We start from the raw sequence: 22,526 nt of genomic DNA on the forward strand, positions 1-22,526 counted from the left end.
GCGTTTTGTCGCTTCTACCTTTTTCTCGACCTTTGCTATGTTGACGTGTATTGTTTTGATATGATGGTCAGAAATAAAAACAACTGAACTGAACTATGTACGCATAAGTTTTGCTTGTATATGTAACCGTGTGTGTTTTGTGACTTGTGTTGTGTTTATGAATATGGGCCTCTGTCTCTTTAGTGCCTGATGCAAAAAAAAAATAAAATAATAAAAATAAATCAATGTCAGCTGCCACCCATATCTTGTTGTTTTTCACCGGATCCGGATTGGATCTGGATCTTGCATTTTAAAAAAAAAACTTTAAATTTTCATAAAATTTTTTTTAAATTTTGTACACAAATATACAAAATTTTTATAAGCTCTAACAACTCCTGGAAATAAAAACAATCTAATCTGAACATTTTAAACCCATTACTTTTAAATTACATAATTACATTTTAAACTCATTACTCGAAATCGATCACTGGGTAGAGGCAATTATCGTAAAGTTTCTTGCTGTTGTTTCTCTAGGCAAGAAACTTTACGATAATTGTCTCTACCTAGTGATCGATTTCGAGTAATGGGTAGTACCAAATTTAAGTCATAAGTAAAGTAGACAACCGGAAACAGACATTGCCGTCGGCTGCAGCGTGGGTCAGGTGTACGTCGGAAGGCGTACACCGATGCATAGCGCTCAAGTCCGCTTTCCCGCAATGCAGGATAAAGATAAGCAAACAAAAACAAAACAAACCCCAGAAAATTTTTTAAACTGTTATGTTTGTGGCAACACTGAAATTTGGTCAGGTCAAAGTTGATGTTGTCTTGTAAAATCATAGTTTTTCCACATTTTATTTTTAAGCCTTAGTTTTGTTTGTTGCATATTTACTGCAATAAGTCAGGATGCTTGTTATGTAGGGACCAAAACTGCTATAAGAGGTGATCATCCAGTAATGCATGATGTACAGCAGTGGGCTAAGCACTATGCACCTCATGGTCGTTCAAAATGATTGACTTTTGAAATGTTTACAGGCCACCCTCCCAAAAGCTTTCATTTTAGACAAACCCATCGAGTGTAACATATTTTTGGAAAACTTTAATGTTTAGGGGTGGCCAAAAGCCCCAATAGTGTTGAAATTTTTGACAAAACACTGCAGATTTAAAATGGCCGTGTTTTGAAAACCCTTGATGCCAGGGCCGGATTTAGCTGATCGGAGGCCGAGGCACTTTTAGATCGGGGGGGCCCCTGTGCAAAAAAATTTTTGTGCCGATGGTGCAAAAAACCACCTTTATCTCTACGGTAGCATTAATCCAGCACTGTACAGCATTTGTCACAAACTTCAAAGTCTGAAAGAAAAAAAAAATAACACAAAATCACATTTTTTCCACGTCGGGGGGCCCTTCAAAAGTGGGGCCCAGGGCACCTGCACCCTCTGTCCACCCCCCTAAATCTGGGCCTGCTTGATGCAAACATATAAGTGTTGGAGTTCATTTTCACCAGCATGGTGATCACTGTCATTAGGTGCACAGCAACAGTTCAAAACATGCTATTTTAAAATATCTGATTTTTTTAACTTGATCAAAATTCTTGATAATGTGGTTATTTTAGAACTCAACTCTACCAGTACAAGTACATGCTATTTTGCTTCAATAAGGACGATACAAGAATTGCAACTGAATGACTGGAATGTTCGGAATAAAGGAAATCACAGAGAAAAGAAATTGTAACAACTACTTTATCAGCTACCTACCGGTAGTCTTGACCACGTCAATGTTTCAGATAGAGCTGCCATGTACATAGCTAGTCAGTGAAACTGCAAAAAGCCTTAGGGCACAACATTCAAGAGTTTACCTTGGGTACATCAAGCATAAGGCCCAGTAGGCGGTTAGGATTTCCCGCAAACATTTAAAAATTTTCCCCTTGAATTAATCATTGAATTTTTTGGGCCACCTCAAAATGAATTCATTTTATAAACTACTTTTACAAAAAGTGTAAATCTGTTGTGTGGTGAAATACTTTTATAATAAAATTTCAGACATAAAATTACTTAATGGGATCAGGATCCTAAAAATCTTGAGTCCCTGTGACTTCTTTGAACTGGAGTCTGGAATCCTGCTGTCTCAAAAGGCAATACTGCTCACTGCATTGGCAAAAACTGTTTGCACCAGCAATTTTTCAGTTTGTATCTTTGTGGATAATTTTTGAATTTTGATGTAGGCTATATATACTTTATAAAAGCCAGGGTGCAACCTAATTCGTACTCAGAGGCATTCCATTATAATTCAACAAATCCAAATAACCACTAAGTCTTCAATTTTGATGACTAAAGCATATGTCATAGTATGCGAAAAATGCATCTCGGCAAAAAAAAAATTTTGAAAATCAGACAAGCGGTTTTCGAGATATCGCGTTCTGAAGTTTTGTGGCTGTCACTAGGTGGCACTGTTGATGTTCCCAATGTTTTTTGATTTTAGGGTTATATTTGAGGTAGAAAGTCGGTTGAAGTGTCTATTCCACCATTTTTCATGAGGCAGAATTCAAAAATGATGTCAATTTTAGTCTACAAGAATTAGCTAAGGAATTATGTGGCATTTAAAAAAAATTGGGGACCAAATGCCAACCCCCAAATTGTCATGTGGGTAACAAGATATCCCAAAATTTTTTTTTGTTCTTTAAAGTTTCTTGCGTATACTTCATGATAATATACTGTTTATTTATGAGACTTTTGTCCTTTTTGCACAATGCAACCTTTTATCAAAGACTTGCATGAGAAGTTATATGATCTATTAATGCAATATTTGAATAATGCATGCTTATGATGTCACAATAACAAATTACAGATTTTCCCAAAAACCTTTTTTCATAGTGAAAATTGCTCAGGAAAACCAGCCCTTGTTTCAAAATTGCAGTCAAATTTTGTTTTCCCGGGCAATTTTCACAATGAAAAAAAGTTTTTTGAGGAAATCTGTAATTTGTTATTGTGACGTCATAAGCAAGCATCATTCAAATATTGCATTAATAGATCTTTGATATAAGGTTGCATTGTGCAAAAAGGACAAAAGTCTCATAAAAAAATATTATACTATCATGAAGTATATGCAAGAAACTTTCAAGGACAGAATTTTTTTTCGGGATATCTCGTTACCCACATGACAATTTGAGGGTTGGCATTTGGTCCCCCAAATTTTTTTAAATGCCCCATAACTCCTTAGCTAATGCTTTTAGACTAAAATTGAGACCATTTTTGAATTCTGCATTATGAAAAATGGTGGAATAGACACTTCAACCAACTTTCTACCCCAAATATAACCCTAAAATTAAAAAACATTGGGAACATCAACAGCGCCACCTAGTGACAGCAACAAAATTTCAAAACGCGATATCTCAAAAACCACTTGTCCGATTTTCAAAATTATTTTTTTGCCCAAGTTCAAATTTTGAGCGCAACAAAATATATCAAAACCAACACCTTTTGAAACCTAGTGGTTACATTTCTTTCTAAAATTTGTTGAATTATAATGGAATGCCTCACCATGAACAATTCGTACCGTCAGTTCATCCTAAAAGCCAAAGATAATTTGTGTCCTACCCACGATGGACAGGACAATAACTTAGTGGCAAACTTATAGCTAACTGATGTGCTGTCAACTTGGATTGGGTGATGGACTCATAATTGAAGTTATTTACATCTGATTTAGCAACTACTTTGGTTATTGTTTATTTTTTCTGCACTATATATTTCTTTGCTTTGATAGGATCTATATTTCTTTAACTAGCATATCAGTAAAAGCCTCAGCTGTCAATTTTACTGTTTAATTTTCTTTGATAGGCTAGACAGTAGACACTTCTTTATTGCAAGAGACAATTAATATAACTATATTGCTTTCAGCCATTTATTTGCTAAGTCTAGTTATGATGCAATAAATCTGAAATTGGGTAAATGGCAATGCGTCAAAGTATTCTAGCTGCAAGGACACTTTGTGCTCTTTGCAATGTCTCATCCACTTTTCCTGTCTTTCTTAAAAATTGCAACAGGTGGATCAACTGCACACAAGTTGTGCTGGGAACGACTCCAGCTCAATTTAAAGATCAGCAAAATGCTGCTATGAAGAAATCCCAGGCAATGTCAAAGTTCATTAGGTTAGCAAGGGGTGCAATAAATAGTAAGTTGATAAGGTTATAAGACATTCAATTGAAATGTTACAAGTTTTTCGAAATGTTGTAGAGTCATTCCATTATAATTCAACAAATTTTAAAGAAATTTTACACTACCACCTCTTAGATTTTCTTCATTTTTACATATTTAGTACATATTTTAGAATAATATTCATAACTGTTGGAATTTTTTTGATACCTTGTATAGTTTTCAAGTTATCGCGATTTAAAATTTCACATTTTTGCCACTAGTGGCGCCATTGTGCATGGGAACATTTTGGGAAAATGCTCTAAAGTCACCATTTCTTGTCCAATTATGATGAACAAAGTGTCTATTCCCATGTTCTCATGGGTGAGGAATTCAATTATGCTATTAAAATATCAAAAAAACAATTGCTTGATATGAAAATCTTCATGTTAATTTAAAAAAGTTCCTCAAACTTTAAGGCCCCCCCACTCCCCCATGATTGCATAATTTTTTTTCTGATTGGCTCCATTTTGTAAAGTGATTGTTTAGTTACCAAGAAACTGAAAATCTTTCACTGAACTTTTCTCTAAGTGCTTTTATCACATTAACTGTTAGCATACCCATTGCAAGCTAATAATTGTATTTAAGCTATTGTGAAGTTAAGGATAACGATTATGACTTCAGAGCAGAGCCATTATGACTTCACAAAGACATAAAAATGATGTGGTTAACCTCAATTTAAAATAAACAATATCACCCCACATCATAAAAATCAATTTATTAAAATATAGAGCTTTTGCCACACAAGTTTGGCTTCTTCAGTATAATCTTATTCAAATAGAAACTATTGAAAATATTCAAATATAATTCTATTTGGATAAGATTGAAGCGATTGAAAATATTCAAATATAATTCTATTTGAATAAGATTATACTGAAGAAGCCACACATGTGTGGCAAAAGCTCTATATTTTAATAAATTGATTTTTATGATGTTGTGTGATATTGTTTATTTTAAATTGAGGTTAACCACATCATTTTTATGTCTTTGTGAAGTCATAATTGTTATCCTTAACTTCACAATAGCTTAAATACAATCATTAGCTTTCAATGGGTATGCTAACAGTCAATGTGATAAAAGCACTTAGAGAAAAGTTCAGTGAAAGATTTTCAGTTTCTTGGTAACTAAACAATCACTTTACAAAATGGAGCCAATCAGAAAAAAAATTATGCAATCATGGGGGAGTGGGGGGGCCTTAAAGTTTGAGGAACTTTTTAAAATTAACATGAAGATTTTCATATCAAGCAATTGTTTTTTTGATATTTTAATAGCATAATTGAATTCCTCACCCATGAGAACATGGGAATAGACACTTTGTTCATCATAATTGGACAAGAAATGGTGACTTTAGAGCATTTTCCCAAAATGTTCCCACGCACAATGGCGCCACTAGTGGCAAAAATGTGAAATTTTAAGTCGCGATAACTTGAAAACGATACAAGGTATCAAAAAAATTCCAACAGTTATGAATATTATTCTAAAATATGTACTAAATATGTAAAAATGAAGAAAATCTAAGAGGTGGTAGTGTTCACCATTTGTTGAATTATAATGGAATGACTCTGTAACCATAATATAGTGGTAATTTTTTCTCAATTTATACATTTCTTCTTTTTATTCAAAGCGTTTATTGTGATCAACATCAAAAGGTATTAGGCATGACTTGTCAGTGCACTGAACATTAAAGTTCAGTGCACTGACATTCAATACATATTTTCATATTGCAAATGAGACTTTTTGTTGTTTAGACAAATACAAAATTATATACATTCTACATTCCATACATGCAATTGCAAAAGCCCAAAATCCTTCCGACTCCACAGCACTGGATTCATGCATATTTTCTTGTTAATAATTCATATGTTAATCATTCTTTGAGGTGCCTACTGTGAAATCATTCTGTTACCATGACGTAATTGACATGTTTGTTTAACTCACTGGGCATTTGGTAGAGTATACATGTGTTCTGTTCTGAGCCATAGTTGTCGATTTTTTCTTAGAAGGGAGGAATTTTGGGTGGGCGAGAGTTTTCAAACACATTTCATTGAATGTGTATGTTCACAAATTCGCAATGGTCAGTCTTTCTCACAAAGACTGCGTTTAGCGTCGCTGCAGCAATTAAGCTTTAATAGGTTTGATGTTTGCTTTCTTGCGCCTTGCGATCTTATGAGCGCTGCTAAACTAAACAAACTTCTTTTATGTTTTCCTTTGCGGCCTAAAAAGCGCGTGACTCGTGACCTGTTATCTTTAAAGTGACGCCTTCGGATTTTCCGCAAAATGTTCAGACAGGTGACTGCTGACTGTGCGGGTATTGCTGCTGTATAACTTTCGTTGGTTTGCTGCAGATAACCGATTGTTTTCCGAGGCCCCCAAACAGCAGCTACAGTAACAAGTACCATCAGGGTTAAGACCAGGGCCTGATTAAGGCTCATGAGGGCCCGAGGCACAGCTAAGTTTAGGGGCCCCTATTGGCAATCGCTTTCGATGCAGAGCAGCAGTGATCAACTGAAGCCTAGCATAACAATTAACTTCCCAAGTAGCAAATCTACCCAAGACCATGAAAGCATTATTAATGATAGAATATGGGTGCAACCTATTTCGTACTCTGAAGACTTCGTACCCCCATTTCGTACCATGAAAAGACCGAGAAAATAATAGAACAAAGCCGAAGTCGCTGATCGGAGTTTCCGCAAACATTTCAAAACTAACCGAACTACACTTTCTTCCTCTCAATGCTAGACTGCAGTTTTATTATTGTTCTTTGGCTTACTCTAACCATGTTTTCCTTTTTTTCGCTATTCGAAAACGCGTTGTTTCAATAAAAACATGAATCCTGGGCCGTATTGCATGACAGCCCCCATGAATGACTTTTGCTCATTGTGACGTAACCTACCTTAACAGGAAAGAAGCAAAACAGTGGGGTGCAATTGCATTGGAATTTTCTAGCTGTAGGCTAGTAGCATTGGTAACACAACGTAGGCTAATGACAGTGTTAAAATGTTTGCGGAAACTCCGATCAGCGACTTCGGTTTTGTTCTATTATTTCTCTCGATCGTTTCAGGGTACGAAATCGGGGGACAAAGTGTTCAGGGGGCGAAATAGGCTGCATCCATATAATATTATGCCTCGGTGGGCATCTCAGTGTATGATAGCATGAAATTCTACATTAAAAGTGAAATAACAGAAATATTGTGTACAATGTACAACATTTAACACCAAAAGTTGGGGGCCCCAAAAGCAGGGGGCCTGAGGCCTGTGCCTCGTGTGCCTCATGGTTAATCGGGCCCTGGTTAAGACGCATCCATTGGAATTGGGAAAAAAGCTTCCTTTGCAACACACGACCTTCCCGAGCCGGAAGCTGATCCGGCAGCATGCTAACGTCAAATGAAGCAGGTGGAGATCCATGGCTCATGCTGTCTTCTACAACTACCGGTGCATTGCCTGAGACATTGACTTCACCACTGTCCATTCTTGAAGCACTGCTTTCTTCATCCTGGTTTTTTTTTTCGGTTATTGACCGATTTTTTAGCAAAATGTCCGAAAAAAATATAGTCAATTCGGTCAAAATGTCCGAAAAAATATATACGGTAGTCAATTTGGTCAAAATGTCCGAAAAAAACAACCTTTCTCAGCGAAACTTAATGTTGTAGCTAGTCAGGAAATTTTGGTGTGTATCAGCTACTTGAAAGGAAATCTTTTCATCAGAAACAATGACCGAAATAAATAAAAAATGACCAAAATTTTTCAAGTCATTTCGGACTAATGACCGAAAAGTCTCAGCGAAAAAAAAACAGTTTTCATCAATGTCATCCCTACGTTCATTCGTGCTGGACGTGGCTTTTTCAGCGTTATCATCTCGACGCCTTTTGGAAGCTGGTTTTAAAGGGATACTAAATGAATTTTTCAAACGGGAATTAAGCATTAAAATGCGTAAACTGAACATTCAAGAATACATTTCAAAAAAATTACCGAATAAAATTTGTTTTCAATGGCGCTGGCAAGGCCCAAAGTCCAATGTTTCATTTATTTTCATTTTTTTTTCAAAATGACCAAAAAGTGCAAACACAGCTCGAGAATACGTCACAAAAGACAGCAATAACAAAAGCCACGTTACAACATCTGATGTTTTAACATCAGATCTGAGGTTTTGAGCAAACTGTTTGATGTTTTGACGTTGGAATCTGATGTTTTGATGTACATACATACATAGCCTACAGTTAAATCGCCGACAGTAACAACTGTTGCGTGATTAGCTGATTGCTCTTCTTTTATTACGTAGACTGTACAGTCGCACGCTTCGCTGCTCAGGCCCATTCTGGTTTTGAAAGCTCTGACAAAAGTACGCGCGGAATGCTGATCAGACCGCAATGGGGTAAAATTTTATTGAAAATCGTTTTATGGTAGCAAGTTAAACACAAAGAACGTGGAAAATCGCCAAGTCAGGTTTTTCCTTTAGTACCCCTTTAAAGTCATACTAAAGGAAAAACCTGACTTGGCGATTTTCCACGTTCTTTGTGTTTAACATGCTACCATAAAACGATTTTGAAAAAAACTTGGCGCCATTGCGGTCTGACCACTATTGCGCGCGTGCTTTTGTCAGAGGTTTCAAAACCGGAATGGAATTGAGCAGCGAAGCGTGCGATCATACAGTCTACGTCACAAGCGACTAGCAATCAGCTGATCGGGCAAGAGTTTTTACTGCGTGAGTTTCAAATGGCAGATCTTGTTCTTCAAACAGTAAATCAGCTTCTTTTACATAGATTCAACGTATTCAGGCCTTCAATCAATGTAAAATAAAAATGTAAAAAACAAGTTTTTGAAGGCAAACTCCACAAAGGCATGTGAAACAATTTCAGTTAGGCAATTCAGAAGGCGTGGAGTAATCAGCATTTTTTACATGGATTCAACGTTTCCAGGCCTTGAATCAATGTGAAAATTCTTGAAACGCAACACGTTTGAACTATCCAACCCAACGCGGGAAAACACTTTTGATAATGCTACTGTAGTCGCTTGGGACGTAATTCTCAAGCAGTTGTTCCACTTCCTGGTCATTTTGCAAAAAATAAAAAATAAATGAAACACTGGACTTTGCGCCTTGCCAGCGCCATTGAAAATAATTTTTTTCAGTAATTTTTTATGAAATGTATTCTTGAGTGTTCATTTTACGCATTTTAATGCTTAATTCCCGTTTGAAAATTTCATTTAGTATGCCTTTAAGAATGCATGAATTGAATAGATGTTTGACTTTGCTTCATGTTTAACTTTTCAATAATGAAATGACAACATCGCGCGGTGCCCCAATTTGTACCCAGCAACAAGTTTGTGAGGAAAGATTTCATTTGTAAAAAGCGATTGTTTCAGTACGCCTTTAGTTTGTATCTGTTATTTTATTGTCATGTTCATTATGATGTCATATTCATATTCCCTTACGCTGACCCCGAACTGAAGTTTAATTGTGACCAAAGTGAGACCATTCGGTGAAAAGAACAAACGTGGCTTTCTCTCACCAGGAATTGCCAGCGTGTGGCAGTTGCCGTAGCAACAACAATGCAGTGAGTAGGCCTATCGCCTTTTTTTCAACGCAGCGTTGTTGCGGAATTGCTTTGTTCTGTGGGATACCTAGCGAGAGACATAGCGTAAAACAAGAAGTTGCACTGCAGTTGGTTGGATAATTCAGCGTTTAACAAAAACGGAAATAATTGTAACGAACGCTTCTTAAGTGTCATGAAAACAGGGTGGGCGAAACATATTTTGCCCACCCTCGTTTCGCGGAAGGGTGGGCGCCGCCCACCCGGCCCACCCTATTTCGACGCCTATGTTCTGAGCTGTATATACATGAAGTGAATACATACTGAACATTTTAAGGTGGAGGAGGTGTCAGTGATCCTAATCGGAATAAAGCCCTAGCCAGTCTATTGAATCAGTGTCAGAAGGAAGGACTTTCAAAGAACAATATCCTGAATGCTTTGGCCGTGAAAGTAGGTGATTAGTTTATTCGTCATCAGTGTGTTGCACTACTGAGACGTCCTGTTTGGTTATATTCAATATATTTAGAGCTTGGACAAGGAGATCACATACTTGCTCACTGGTGCAGATGGTCTTGCTGTCCTACTTGGTTGCCGAGTCAACAATCCAGTTCATGCAAAAATGACTTTGGGCAGTGCTTTGAAATATTCTTTATTGTAAGTCTTCCACCATTTCATTGACTTCCATTAATTTCCATTAAATTAATTGTCATTGCTTAATGCTTATGTTAAACGATAAAAACTGGTTTGTAATTTGAAAACATTGATTTCTGATGATGTTTTTGCCATGGAGCATGGTATTTAGGCATAGACACCTATAAGTCCTATGCTAGTTAGGCACCCTTACTGTGGCGTCAAGTGATGTGTTACTGTTATTCCAAATAAATTTTATCTTATGGGTAATTTGGTGATTGCAATAGCGCGATATATTTTAGTCATGATCTAATGCTTATAAACGTTCAAAACTCTTCCATGGATCATCTATTTTTCAGCTTGGTAGGTTAGGCCTGTGGTTTTCAGACTTTTTTGGACTACTGCACATCAACGTATTTCGTCATTTGCCGCGGCACTGTTTTTTTTTTCGGTCATTGACCGATTTTTTTAGCAAAATGTCCGAAAAAATATAATCAATTCGGTCAAAATGTCCAAAAAAATATATAGTCAATTGTATATTGTATAATTGTATATTGTACAATTGTATAATTTGCTCTGCTTTGCTTTTTTGCTTAGCATTGAGCACTTTTTTGTAGTATTGATAGTTTTCATTGTTTTAGTCAATTGTATACATATGACTAAAAATGACCGAAATAAATAAAAAATGACCGAATTTTTTCAAGTCATTTCGGACAAATGACCGAAAAGTCTCAGCGAAAAAAAAACCCCAGCTGCGGCACATTTGAATTCACATTGCTTTTTACTAAATTTTTGATCGAAACTGCTACGTTGAAGAAACTATACAATATACATACACGATAATTGATAATCTTGCCCATGGATGATGAGACGAAATACTGACTGCTCTGTAGCAGCCTTTCAGTGTAGTCTAGGAACGTTATGAATCTAGGGTGGTAAAAGGGTAGACCCTCGGCTCCAAAGGCTCACACGACGACTGATATATTGGAAATTATTTAAAGTTAGCTGATTGCGTGTCCGCGCCACGGTCGTGGATCCTTTTGCAAAAAGTTTGATTATTCATGCTTTGATTTGTTAGGATTAATTTCTCTGATGTAAGTTTTCAATTTTTAAACGTTTTATAATAAACAGAGAATTGATGCCCGAATTCCATGTCTGAACAACAAACATTGAACACAGTAAAATTTTCTACCGTTTTGCTGTTTTGGGATAATTTCTGTTTCGACATGTTTGCAGCAACGTAAAGCAAGCAGACATCAAGCTACTAGGAAATTATTTTGAACGTAAAGGCATTGTGGTCATCCCGCAGCCTTTCGACGACGGAAAGATTTTGAGCGAAGAAGAGAGCACGGAACTTGCTATAGACGTTGAAGCCGAGGATGTGAAGAAATCCGACAGCGGATTAACAGTAAGTTGTGACAAGCCAGGACTGTTAGTCTTTTTCACCTAAGAACGTTGATGCTCTTTTGGCTAATCTTGATTTTTTTTAGTTTTTCTTCATGTTTTGCTGAGTTTTCGATCAACCACGCTCCGACTTTGTTTGTCAATGCAACATCTTTGTTTTTAGTTTTTGTGCGAGTCCTCCAACTTGAAATCCGTTGTAGCCGGTTTTGAGGAGAGAAACGTCCCAGTCTCTTATTCCAGCATCGACCACGTCCCCACAAGCAAGGTCGAGGTGACGTCAGAAGACGAGACGTCATATCAAGCTTTCGTCAAACTGTTACAAGTTAAAAAAACTACTGTTGAAAGAAATTGCGATTTTTATGTAATTGCGTCAAATTTTTAATAGGATTAAATCTTTGTTTTGATTGTCGACTGGTGTACACTGTACACGCCTCAACCACGAAGGTTATGTGTCAATTCAAATCACATAAGACAAACTCGGCGGGTTTGAATTGTCGCGACACCAACCACGACTTTCTAATCATGTTCAATGATCGGCAAGTATGAGCATCTGTATTGCACATCATGGTTAAATTGTTGCTGATTGTTTCGTAAGTCCTGTTTAACTTTCGGATGCTGAAAAAAGGTTTTTAGCTAAGCACTGCATATAAGCAAATCTTTAATATTTTTGTGTCTCACAAGCGATTGTGGAAGCCATTGGTTTTAAAAAAGCATCATTATTACAGTATATTCTTATCTATAGTTCACGTAAATTACATATAAATCTGTGCGTTTCAATACTAGGCTAAAGTAGTCAAATTGTTAACTTGATTTTGTTCTTGATGCTTGTTTCGATACCACTTTGCTGATTTCGAAAATACACCGCCTCCGCAGGGATACGGTCGTCATTGCTTATTCAGCTAAGCGTTGTTTTGCGTGGTAGGTGAATTACACATTGCACATAAATCGTTGAGGTAAAACCAAACTGGGTTATGTCCACTTTTGGTTTTATTGCAGTGTCTCGGTTTTTGAGCGTAGTTCTTTCCAGCACTCCAGGTTTGCAAAACAAGGTTGTAAGTATTGTGGCACTTACATGGTTCTAAGGATTGTGGCACTGGTTGGTTTGATCCATTAGAGATATCAAAAACATTCAAACAATTTTTTTGCGGTTATCTCAGTTTGATGATTTTGTACACAACTCCATTTGGTTTTACGCCAACGAAATGCACAGTGCACAATGTAGTCGAAATTTTGAACTGTTTGCAAATGTAGGCCTCGTGGAAATTCGTTTAATTGGTCAATTGGCTACATTGGCAAAATTCTTGCCACTTCCGACAAAATTCCTTAGATTCATCTTTTGTGAAGCTCATATTTCAGTTTGTCTACTTTGCTTGTTAAGGTGTAGCCAGTGATGCCGAAGTCGTAATATTAATAAACTAAACTTGAAGGTTAAAATTGAAAACGTGAGGGTACTGGAATGCATTGAAGAATATGACATAAATGTGTACGAATGCGAAACCGCAGTCGGTACAACCTCACAAATTTTATTCATAAAACCAAGTTTGTACTGTAGATGTAACAGTCCGGAATCCGTGGCGTATCCTGGTTGATTTTGTAGGCATGCAATGGAAGGAGGGCCGTAGCCAATCTGGGGGCATGCTCCCCCCCCCCCCCAAGAAAAATCTGCCTTAGGTTTTATAACTTTTCTTGCAATCTGAGCCTTACGTAGCTGATAATTGTTTGAGCTGTTTTGCAAAAAATGAGCCTGCCAGAATTGAATATACATTTTTTTTTGTTCATAAATGAACGAACTGAAACTTCTCTCTTTCAACTTGTCTATAGCTTAAGTTCACACATAGTATTACTTTATCACTTACGCTGATAAGAACACACCCTTGCCCAAAATTTGCAGATTGATAAGGCTCAAATATGTCTTTACAAGTAGAGTCGTAAATTCATGTTCTTTTTTTCCGGAGATTGACAAGATGTTGCAATATTTCAGACGATAAATTCGTGACCAAGTTATTTTCAATCACAGATGAAAGGGTCTCAAACATTGCAAAAATCTCAGCTCTTCGATTCCAGTTTTCAAGCTTTTGCACAAACGCATTTAGAGCGTCGATAAAGTCAAGTAGGCTACAGTTGTATTCCTTTTTTGTAGCTTGAGATTTAAGCGGTTTGATTGGTCAAAAATATCAACAAGATAAGCAAGTTTAAACATGAAGGTGCTATCCCTAAAGCAAGATTCCAATTTGTAGTTTCCCTGCATGTTCAGAAATTCTTTCTATGGTTCAAAAACTCTTGCTAAAACATTGCCCTTTGATAGCGAACAGACACGAGTGCGGTAAAGTAAATATAAGTGTTCAACATTCATCTACGAGCATAATTTTCTGAATAGCCGTTACATAGTTTATCGCCTTGATAACTATGTTCAGAACATTTTGAAGAGATTCTGAAAGAGTTTTCGATGCAAGGACTTGTCAGTACTGTGTATCATGCAATGCATTGGGACAGTATGAGGGAACGACCACAAGCTAATGTTTGCAGGCCACTTCTAGCTCCTAACATGGCAGAAGCACCGTCAGTGCATATAACACAAAGGTTTTCCAAACCGAGTTCTTCTTAGTCAAAAAACGCTGCCAACTTTTCCATCACATCAACAGCTCTTGTATTGGCCTCTAATGCAGAGCAAAACAGGATATTGTATTTTAGGTCTTATTCTGACAGGTATCTGCAAAACGCCAAGAGCTGGGAACAAGATGCAATGTCGGTAGTTTCATCAAGTTGAATTGAGAAGAATCCCAATTGTGAATGTTTTATTTCTGTAATTACCTGCTCTTTTATATTGTTAGACAAATCAGCAATTCTCCGCTGTGCAGTATCGTTTGAAAGAAGAACTTGCAGTAATTACAACTTTAGCCATTTCTAAAGCACAAGGATTAATAAAAGTCCCGCCAATTGTGTACGGTTTACGTTGCTTTACGATCATAAAATTAGCCACATAAGACGCGTAGATTCGAAACTAGCACTTTGAGCTCGTGTAACTAGAAAACTGCACAAAGTAGATCAACCAAATTTTTACATGGTAGAGATAATAATTTATCTGACAACACAGCATCGAAAACCTTTTTCGATTTGTTCAAAAGCATAATTTGAAAAATCAAATTATTTCATGCTTGATCGTATTTTTTTTAATTTGGTTTGAGAAATTGTTTCTTAATCACCTTATAATTGCGTGCGACGGGCCAATTCTTTTATCTTAACGATTTTAATCTTTATGCGTGGACATCGTCCACGCTTCACGCAATGAAATCGTAATTGGCGTCCGATTGTTTTGTCCGAAGTATTGTAGCCTACCGGTACATATCTTTTACTTTACTATAAACAAAACATAAGTAGTCAAAGTGATCAAGAAAACGAACCTGGTAGGCCTAAAAAATGTCAGACTTTTGTTTCTGTGTATTGAGTCGATTTTCTGCGTTTGTTTACTGTAGGTTACAATTTGTTTTTCTGCTTAAGAGCATCTCATTCAACAATTTGCTAAACGTCACAAACAACACCAACAACTATAAAAGCGCCACGGGGAGGCCAATGCGAGCCACCACAGAGTTTTTATACGGTTGAATGGAAATTATCTTGATGAACACCCAAACTTTTCAGTATAATTGACCAGCTTGTCCTATTGGTTGTTTTTTTCTTATCCTGTTGATGTGACGAATCAGCTATAAATTGTTTTGCAGTATCATGGCCACCTGGTAGCCATGGCGGTATCTTTTCATTTTGGTGTTTTTAAAATGCCAGAATGACATTGCGTTTTATATTTTATTCTTTGTCTTTTCCTTTTGTTTCTCACCAAGTTTGACTTGGTTTTGGGAAGTATTTAAACCTGATAAAAAAATGAAAGGATGTTGCAAGAACTGCTTGGTGGTGTGAAGAAAGGAAGCACAAATGGCAAATATTTTTCTGTTATTGAAGAAAAGCTTGCTTTATCCCGCTCATTCAATTCTTTCGAGGATAAGTCTACACTGCAACAGGATGTCTTGTATATTGGTTTCTTAACTGACATGCTGTTGCATTACATATTTTTGACAAGACTTGGATAGATTTCATAAAAAATAAAAAAAAAACAGTAGGCCTATAGACTACAACAAATATGGAATTTTGCTCACTGCTGAGATGCAGAGACCAAACTGCAGGACTGATTTTTTTAAGTAAAAACTTACCTTTGCGTTAATTTTATCATAATGGGAATGCGACCGCCCTGCCGTTTCGTACTGTTATGAATTAACGCTGTTAGCCCATTGCATCTACCTCTTTTAGGGCAGTAAAACTTGTTATAATCATATCTGCTAATTATTGGCACTCTTTTACGTCAGATTTGCGGTTTGCGTGGCATTATTTAGGCAACTAAACTATCCAACTTTCCCTAATCATCATTCAATAATAATAAACAGGCTCCTTTAAAGGTCATTGGCTTTTAGTAAAATTACAAATCAAGCGAAACACATTCGTACGGTAATCACCTGGTCTGTATTTCAAACAAAATTTTTTGACTTAATTGCGCTCATGATTTTCCTTACTTGGTCCTAATATCCGCTCGCTTGACGATTTATTCGACGTCGCCAATTAACGATTTCTAAAATAGAATGCTTTGATTAAAGGTTTGAATGGACTTTCTCACGAAGTGGCACCCAAAGTAAATGAAGGTGCATGTAGGCCTAGACCTTATTTGTTCATGAGGTTGCGAGAAGCAGATTGATATCACAAACTTGATGGTTTTTAAAACTCAAAAGAACATTTAAATTTGCTACACATGTTAAACTATCTTTCAAAATCTGTCACAATACCAGAACACGGTCTGCAGCCCCTGGAGTAGACTAAGTTTCCGGCTACAGCCCAAAACAGTCTTCGATTTTAAATGGACAAAGCAAGAACGTATTATTTTATAACTATTTGTTTTATTATTTTGAGCATAACAAATTTGCTGATGATACTGTTCTGTCAGCTGAATCACAGGAAGATTTTCAGGAAATATTGGACAATGTTAATCCAATTGGTAAACAATTTAATTTGAAAATTATCGCTAAAAAGGCCAAATAAATAATCTCAAAATCACCAGACACTCCAATACTCCAAATCATAATTGACAAGGAAAATATACGCAAAGTAAAATCTTTTTCCTATCTTGAACATTTAATAACTAAAGATGGGAGGTGTGACGATGAAATTCTAAGGCAAATAGAAACTGCAAGAACTGCATATGAAAAAATACAAAATATTTTAATCTAACAATCGTCAAAAGATGTTAAAATGCTCTATCTGCTCATTTGTTTTATGCAATTTTCAAACTTGAACAGTGTTACAAAAAATGGAGAAATGGATCAATGACTTCGATCTCTAGACATACAGGCGAATGCTAACATTTTATGAAAACAAAAAATCACTCTAACGAAAGTGTTATTCAAGCAAAATTATTTTACAACTACTCAAAAGAAGAAAATGGAAGTATTTCGGACAGACAAAAAGAAAAAACTCATTACAAAGATCATTAATAGAAACAAAGGCAGACCAAGAATGATTTGGACAACAAACCTTAAATTATAGAAGTGTAGTAGCCTACCAACAGCTGCTCATAATCGGGAACAATGGCGCATTGCATCCAACCCTTAACATGAGGAAGGAATATAATGATGATAATTTTACTGTATAACACCTTCAGACTACTGAGTTACAGAGTAATAAAAAATGTCATATTTGGCTTCGTATACGGTTAGGTAGTAACTAAAACCAATTAAGTTGTTGCATGCAGTATTTGAACAACCTGTAACCTATCCAAATGTACCTTGTCGACCTGTAGGCTATGTTGTTGCCATTTGTAACAAATGACATTTTCGGTTGTTTTCCTTGCAAAAAGTTCAGTTGTTGTTGTTGGAAGTCGAATATTATGAAACGTACGGATAAACGTAAACGGTTGTTGAAGGTTTGTTAATTGGCAAAGTAAAGGAAACAATTATCATCGTTGTCCGATGGACTTGCTGCTCTTATTCATCGAAACCGACAATCAGAGACAGAAATTATTTGATGCCCTAATGTCCACAGGCGGTGAACGTGACTGGATTATCAAACACGGAGCTGTGTTAATTAGGGGACCAGTGTTTGCCAACAAACACGGAGCTGTGTTAATTAGGGGACCAGTGTTTGCCAACAAATGAACTCAATGTGTACTCTACTTTTAGGAAGCCGACAAGGAATAGATATAGCTTGGACTACCTACCTACTAGCAATGCTTATATTTTTATCAAAGCTGTCAGTTGAGATTGCAGACATTTAACCAAAAAGCGATTTGAAATATTTCTTTACAGTTTACATAATGCAATATAGAGCTTCGGTAGAGAGTTTGTCTTGTTAAACCATAGGCATACGAAACCGAGTAACGTGATCAAGTTTAACATCTTCAAGTTTATTACATATAGAAACACAAAACTACGCAACAAATTAAGTACCGAACGTTTTCGACATCACAAGTTGTCCTCTTCAGGAATAATATACATACAACTTAACTACATCTGAATAAAATACAATGGTTAATTAAACTAAGATCAAACTAAGATCTTGGAAGCCTTGTACATAAAACGTCACAATCCACTTTTGAACAGACAATTGTATGCTTGCGGCTCGTCTTTCTTGCTCTCTGTATTTTAAAATTAGTTTTTTCGCACCTTGCCTTTCTACCATATCATGGAATCTGTTTAACACCTTTTGATGCAGTTGCCTTTGATTCTCGTGGAGGCTATATCGTTGAGTTTGAGCTAGTCAGAACTGTGCAGTTTTTGTCTTTTCCTGTTTATAGATTTAGTTAACCATTGTATTTTATTCAGACGTAGTTAAGTTGTATGTAGGCTCATGGCCACCTAAAGATGCGGCCTGATTTGTCACATTTTGCAGAAATTTCCAGGTTTTTCTAACTTTGGGCGAACGTTTAAATAAATTTTTCTAAAATTTAGATTTTTAAGCTTTCTTTAGTCTTTTCCCCAGATGACATAATAGGTTTTAACATCCTCACATGTTGAAAAACAAAGAAAAATTGATTTCGAAGATTTTAGTCAGACTGTTAATTTTCAATAACAGTCTGATTTAGTGTTTTTCAACTTACTTTTTCTCATTTGCTACTGCTTTCCCAAGGCAACAAAAAAGTTTTATGTTATTAAGAAACCGCAAAAAGTAAAAACATCTCAAAAAATGTCAGTCAAGCACTGGCAGTAGCTGTAATCAAAATCTGCAAAATGTGACAAATCAGGCCACATCTCCAGGTGGCCATGGTAGGCTATATTATTCCTGAAGAGGACATCTTGTGATGTCGAAAACGTTCGATACTTAATTTGTTGCGTAGTTTTGTGTTTTTATATGTAATAAACTTGAAGATGTTAAACTTGATCACGTTACTCGGCTTCGTATGCCTATGGTTCAATAATGCAATATGTAGCCTACAACTCAAATTATATAACATGATAGAGTTTGCTCGATTTCGCCCAAATAGCTCGGTTAGCTAGCGCGAGACTTCGTGAACGAAGCTTCAAGATCCCGCCGTGTTAGTTCGACTCTCACAGTGTGCGCTTGAACAACGCACGTTAAGAACTGCTCCTCTTTCAGCGGCAGCAGATGGATGGAATAATTCTCCGGCAATAGGACTTCAGCAATCGGAAAATTCACTTTGTCACTCTCGGTGACCAGGCCTGGTTCAAAGCCTCTACAAGTATGCGAAACCGCCACAATTAAGCTCTGGAAGAAGATTTCCCAGTCCGAGGATAAAGATTCAATCAATCAATTGCTGCTGAGAAGAAGTAAAGTAAATGCAAACGTCTTCAAATTAAATACTGATTTTTAGTCAGATTCGTTTCATCATTAAAAATTGCATAAAAGCCAGCAGGTTAAAATAGCTTTTAAAAATAGCCCAGGCCAAAGATGAGGATCTATTTGCTATCGAGGATTGCATAAATTATGAAATATTATCAGCGAACCGCATATTTTTTACTTTAATTGCCATTTCAGCCAGAGAATCTGTTATTTTTCATTAGTTCAACGTCTTCAAACTTTTGATCAATGTAAAAAATCTGGCTTTGCTGGGCGGGATATAACAAGCATGTTGACAAATATCACAGTCAATTCAAATTAGGTTGAAAAAAAGAAACGTTTTTCGTTAATGAAAAAATCCAGAATATTTTTCGACCTTAGCGATATACATTGATGCAAGGTCACTTTAAATTAAGATTGTATTATTTTGCAAACTTTGGATAGATTTGCCAAGTAGGCCTAGGCTAAATTGGTCCATTTCGGCGTGAAAACTTGTCTAATACAAAAACTTTGTTTAAAGCAGGGTGACGAACCTTTTTGCGGTCGCGGGCCACTTTGTCAATCAAACATGAGTTATCGGGCCACACAACTTTTTAATCGTAACCAACTATGAAATCTTTTAGAAGCGACTCAAGATATTATTCATGAAAAGTAACAAACGGCAGATGAAAGTAATAAAACCCACACAGTTGAAATTATCATACGCAGAGTCGAAACATACAATATAGTGTTTTCACAACTTTACCTTATAGCTTTCCTATTTTCTAACTTTAAACCCTGAAAGTTATTGTTTAGGGCAAGAAAATAGCAAAGGAAAGTTGTACCAGTGAAGGCATAAAACAGCTTTGAGATGTCTTTTGTCTTGCATGAGCGATTGTCAAATTGTTTTGCCGGCCACACAAAATTCTTTGACGGGCCGCAGGTTCGTCACCTCTGGTTTAAAGCAATAACTCAGTAGTTTAAACGTGTTTGTTGACAGTTTCAGAGTTGCTAATTTGTATTAGGCTTATTTCAATTTCTAGAAATATATTTTGTAAGTGCAATGAATATCTATTACTTACTACAGCTGGTCCTATGGAGTTTTCTTTTTATCATTGAAGACGGCAAAGGTAAACAAGTTTATAAATTTTAATCTTCTTGAAGCTGTTTTGCTGCAGTTTTGGTAATTGTGGTTCAAGCAAGGCAATGCTTTTACTAATCCCTTGCAACAGCGGCGACCAAAGACAAGGTCATTTCACATCACATTCAATGTAGTCTAAACGCTTCATAAGTTTCAGATCGCCACTTGAGCAATCGTTTGCTTGCGCATAAGATTAAGCATTGCGATGAGTCTGCAATGTCGACTTGCCTCCAAAGACTACCGGCCAGCGTGGTCCAACTACAGGGCCGCATGCGGCCCGCGGATAGAATTTTTGCGGCCCGCGAGCTTTCACAGTATTGATTTAATTTGTATTTTTGTTACAGAAAGTAATTTCAATTAGAACAAGTATAGCATTTGGATAAAAAGCGTCAAAATTTTAATTCAAAGTTGTAGACAGCAGGGTCTATACTGTTTCAACCTATCAGGTTTCGTCAGTACAACTGGGCTTCTTGAAGGCTGATATGTACGTAGTGTTCCGGACTTTTTTGTTTCCTTCAAATATTCCACAGATTTCATGTTATGTATCTTTTAAATTGGAACCCTAATACTGGCTATTGCGTAAAATTAGTTAGAGGCAGCAACAAGGCGCACAGACACAGGCGTTTCATTACGTTTCTACAAGAGTTAAATGCAGAATTCAGTGATTTACCACTTTATACAAATGTCAGGTGGCTTAGTGCTGGAAAAGTGCTGCAACATTTCTTTGGTCTTCGGAAGGAAATACTATCATTTCTTCAAACAGAACAATTGGGTGAAACACAAATGTACCAAACTCAGTTATGCGACAAAAACTTCCTGTGCAATCTTGCTTTCCTTACAGACAAGACAATGCACTTGAATGTGTTAAATATGAATTTGCATGGGCGAAAGCAAACTATTTCACATTTAGTTGGACACATCGAAGCTTTCCAGAGGAAACTGCGCCTTTCTGCTATATGCTTGAAAAATAACGATCTTTCACACTTTGATTCTTTGCATGCACTTGTGGTAAATGATTATGAAGTGGAATGCTCCCGTTTTGTGAAAGATATTAAGGATTTATCTTGTGAATTTGAGAATGGATTTAAAGATTTTGACAGATTAAAACCTAATCTCTATTTGTATAACAATCCTATGGATGTTAATGAGGAAAGACAGCTACCAGAACTTCAACTCGAACTCTGCGAGCTTCAGTGCAACCAATTCTTGCTGTCAAGGAAAAATGACACCTCAGAGTGCTTCTGAAAATTAGTCAGCAAGGATCGATTTCCCAAACTGAAAAATTTTGCATAAAAAATGCATTTAATATTTGGAAGCACATGCATGTGTGGGAGTACATTTTCTAGAATGAAGCAAGTCAAGTCTAAAAACAGAAATCGAATGATAGACGAAACATTGGAAGATAGTCTCCGACTTTATACCACTAACATTGAAATTGATGTAGAAACGATAGTAGGCTATCAGAGAAACCTCGATTTTCAATAAATTTCTCTTTGCTATTGTTTAACAATTTCGATTACGCACTCACCATCAGTTTATTGGAAATGGCCCGCAAGTTGTCACGTTTTTGTAAAGTGGCCCGTATGTCAAAAGTAGTTGGACCACGCTGGACCCTAATGCTCACTTTTGAAAATATTACGAGGATGTTCCACTACGACACAGGCACACGACATGTAATTTATTAATTACTATTCTGGTTTAGAATTTAGTTCAAACTTTAGCTTTCGGCTAGTATTCTTTAAATGAAAATGAGTGACCTCTTTCATCAAAACACTTGAAGACACTTGAAAAGATTGCATGTCGTAGCTGCAACAATGTCAATAAAATTAAAAGATAGAGGTGTCGGCTGCA

General features: G+C 36.5%; 1 protein-coding gene across 1 annotated transcript; it reads left to right on the forward strand.

The window, feature by feature from the left end:
* Positions 1-3,818: 3,818 nt before the first annotated feature.
* Positions 3,819-12,624, forward strand: LOC145765277 (putative transcriptional regulatory protein Tlet_1011). Its single transcript, XM_082577078.1, has 5 exons — positions 3,819-4,143; positions 10,029-10,141; positions 10,218-10,345; positions 11,558-11,729; positions 11,889-12,624. The coding sequence occupies exons 1-5, from the start codon at positions 3,921-3,923 to the stop codon at positions 12,105-12,107; spliced, it is 855 nt and encodes a 284-aa protein (XP_082433204.1). The 5' UTR covers positions 3,819-3,920; the 3' UTR covers positions 12,108-12,624.
* Positions 12,625-22,526: the final 9,902 nt, after the last annotated feature.

Source organism: Aplidium turbinatum, chromosome 2, assembly GCF_918807975.1.
Source record: "Aplidium turbinatum chromosome 2, kaAplTurb1.1, whole genome shotgun sequence".
In the NCBI taxonomy this organism is placed as follows: Eukaryota; Metazoa; Chordata; class Ascidiacea; order Aplousobranchia; family Polyclinidae; genus Aplidium; species Aplidium turbinatum.

Excerpts from the sequence above, each read along its gene's own strand:
- LOC145765277 (XM_082577078.1), top strand. The coding sequence starts at position 3,921 with ATGGCAATGCGTCAAAGTATTCTAGCTGCAAGGACACTTTGTGCTCTT. Across the intron at positions 10,142-10,217 it reads TGAATGCTTTGGCCGTGAAA|AGCTTGGACAAGGAGATCAC; the intron begins GTAGGTGATTAG and ends CAATATATTTAG. Across the intron at positions 10,346-11,557 it reads GCTTTGAAATATTCTTTATT|CAACGTAAAGCAAGCAGACA; the intron begins GTAAGTCTTCCA and ends ACATGTTTGCAG.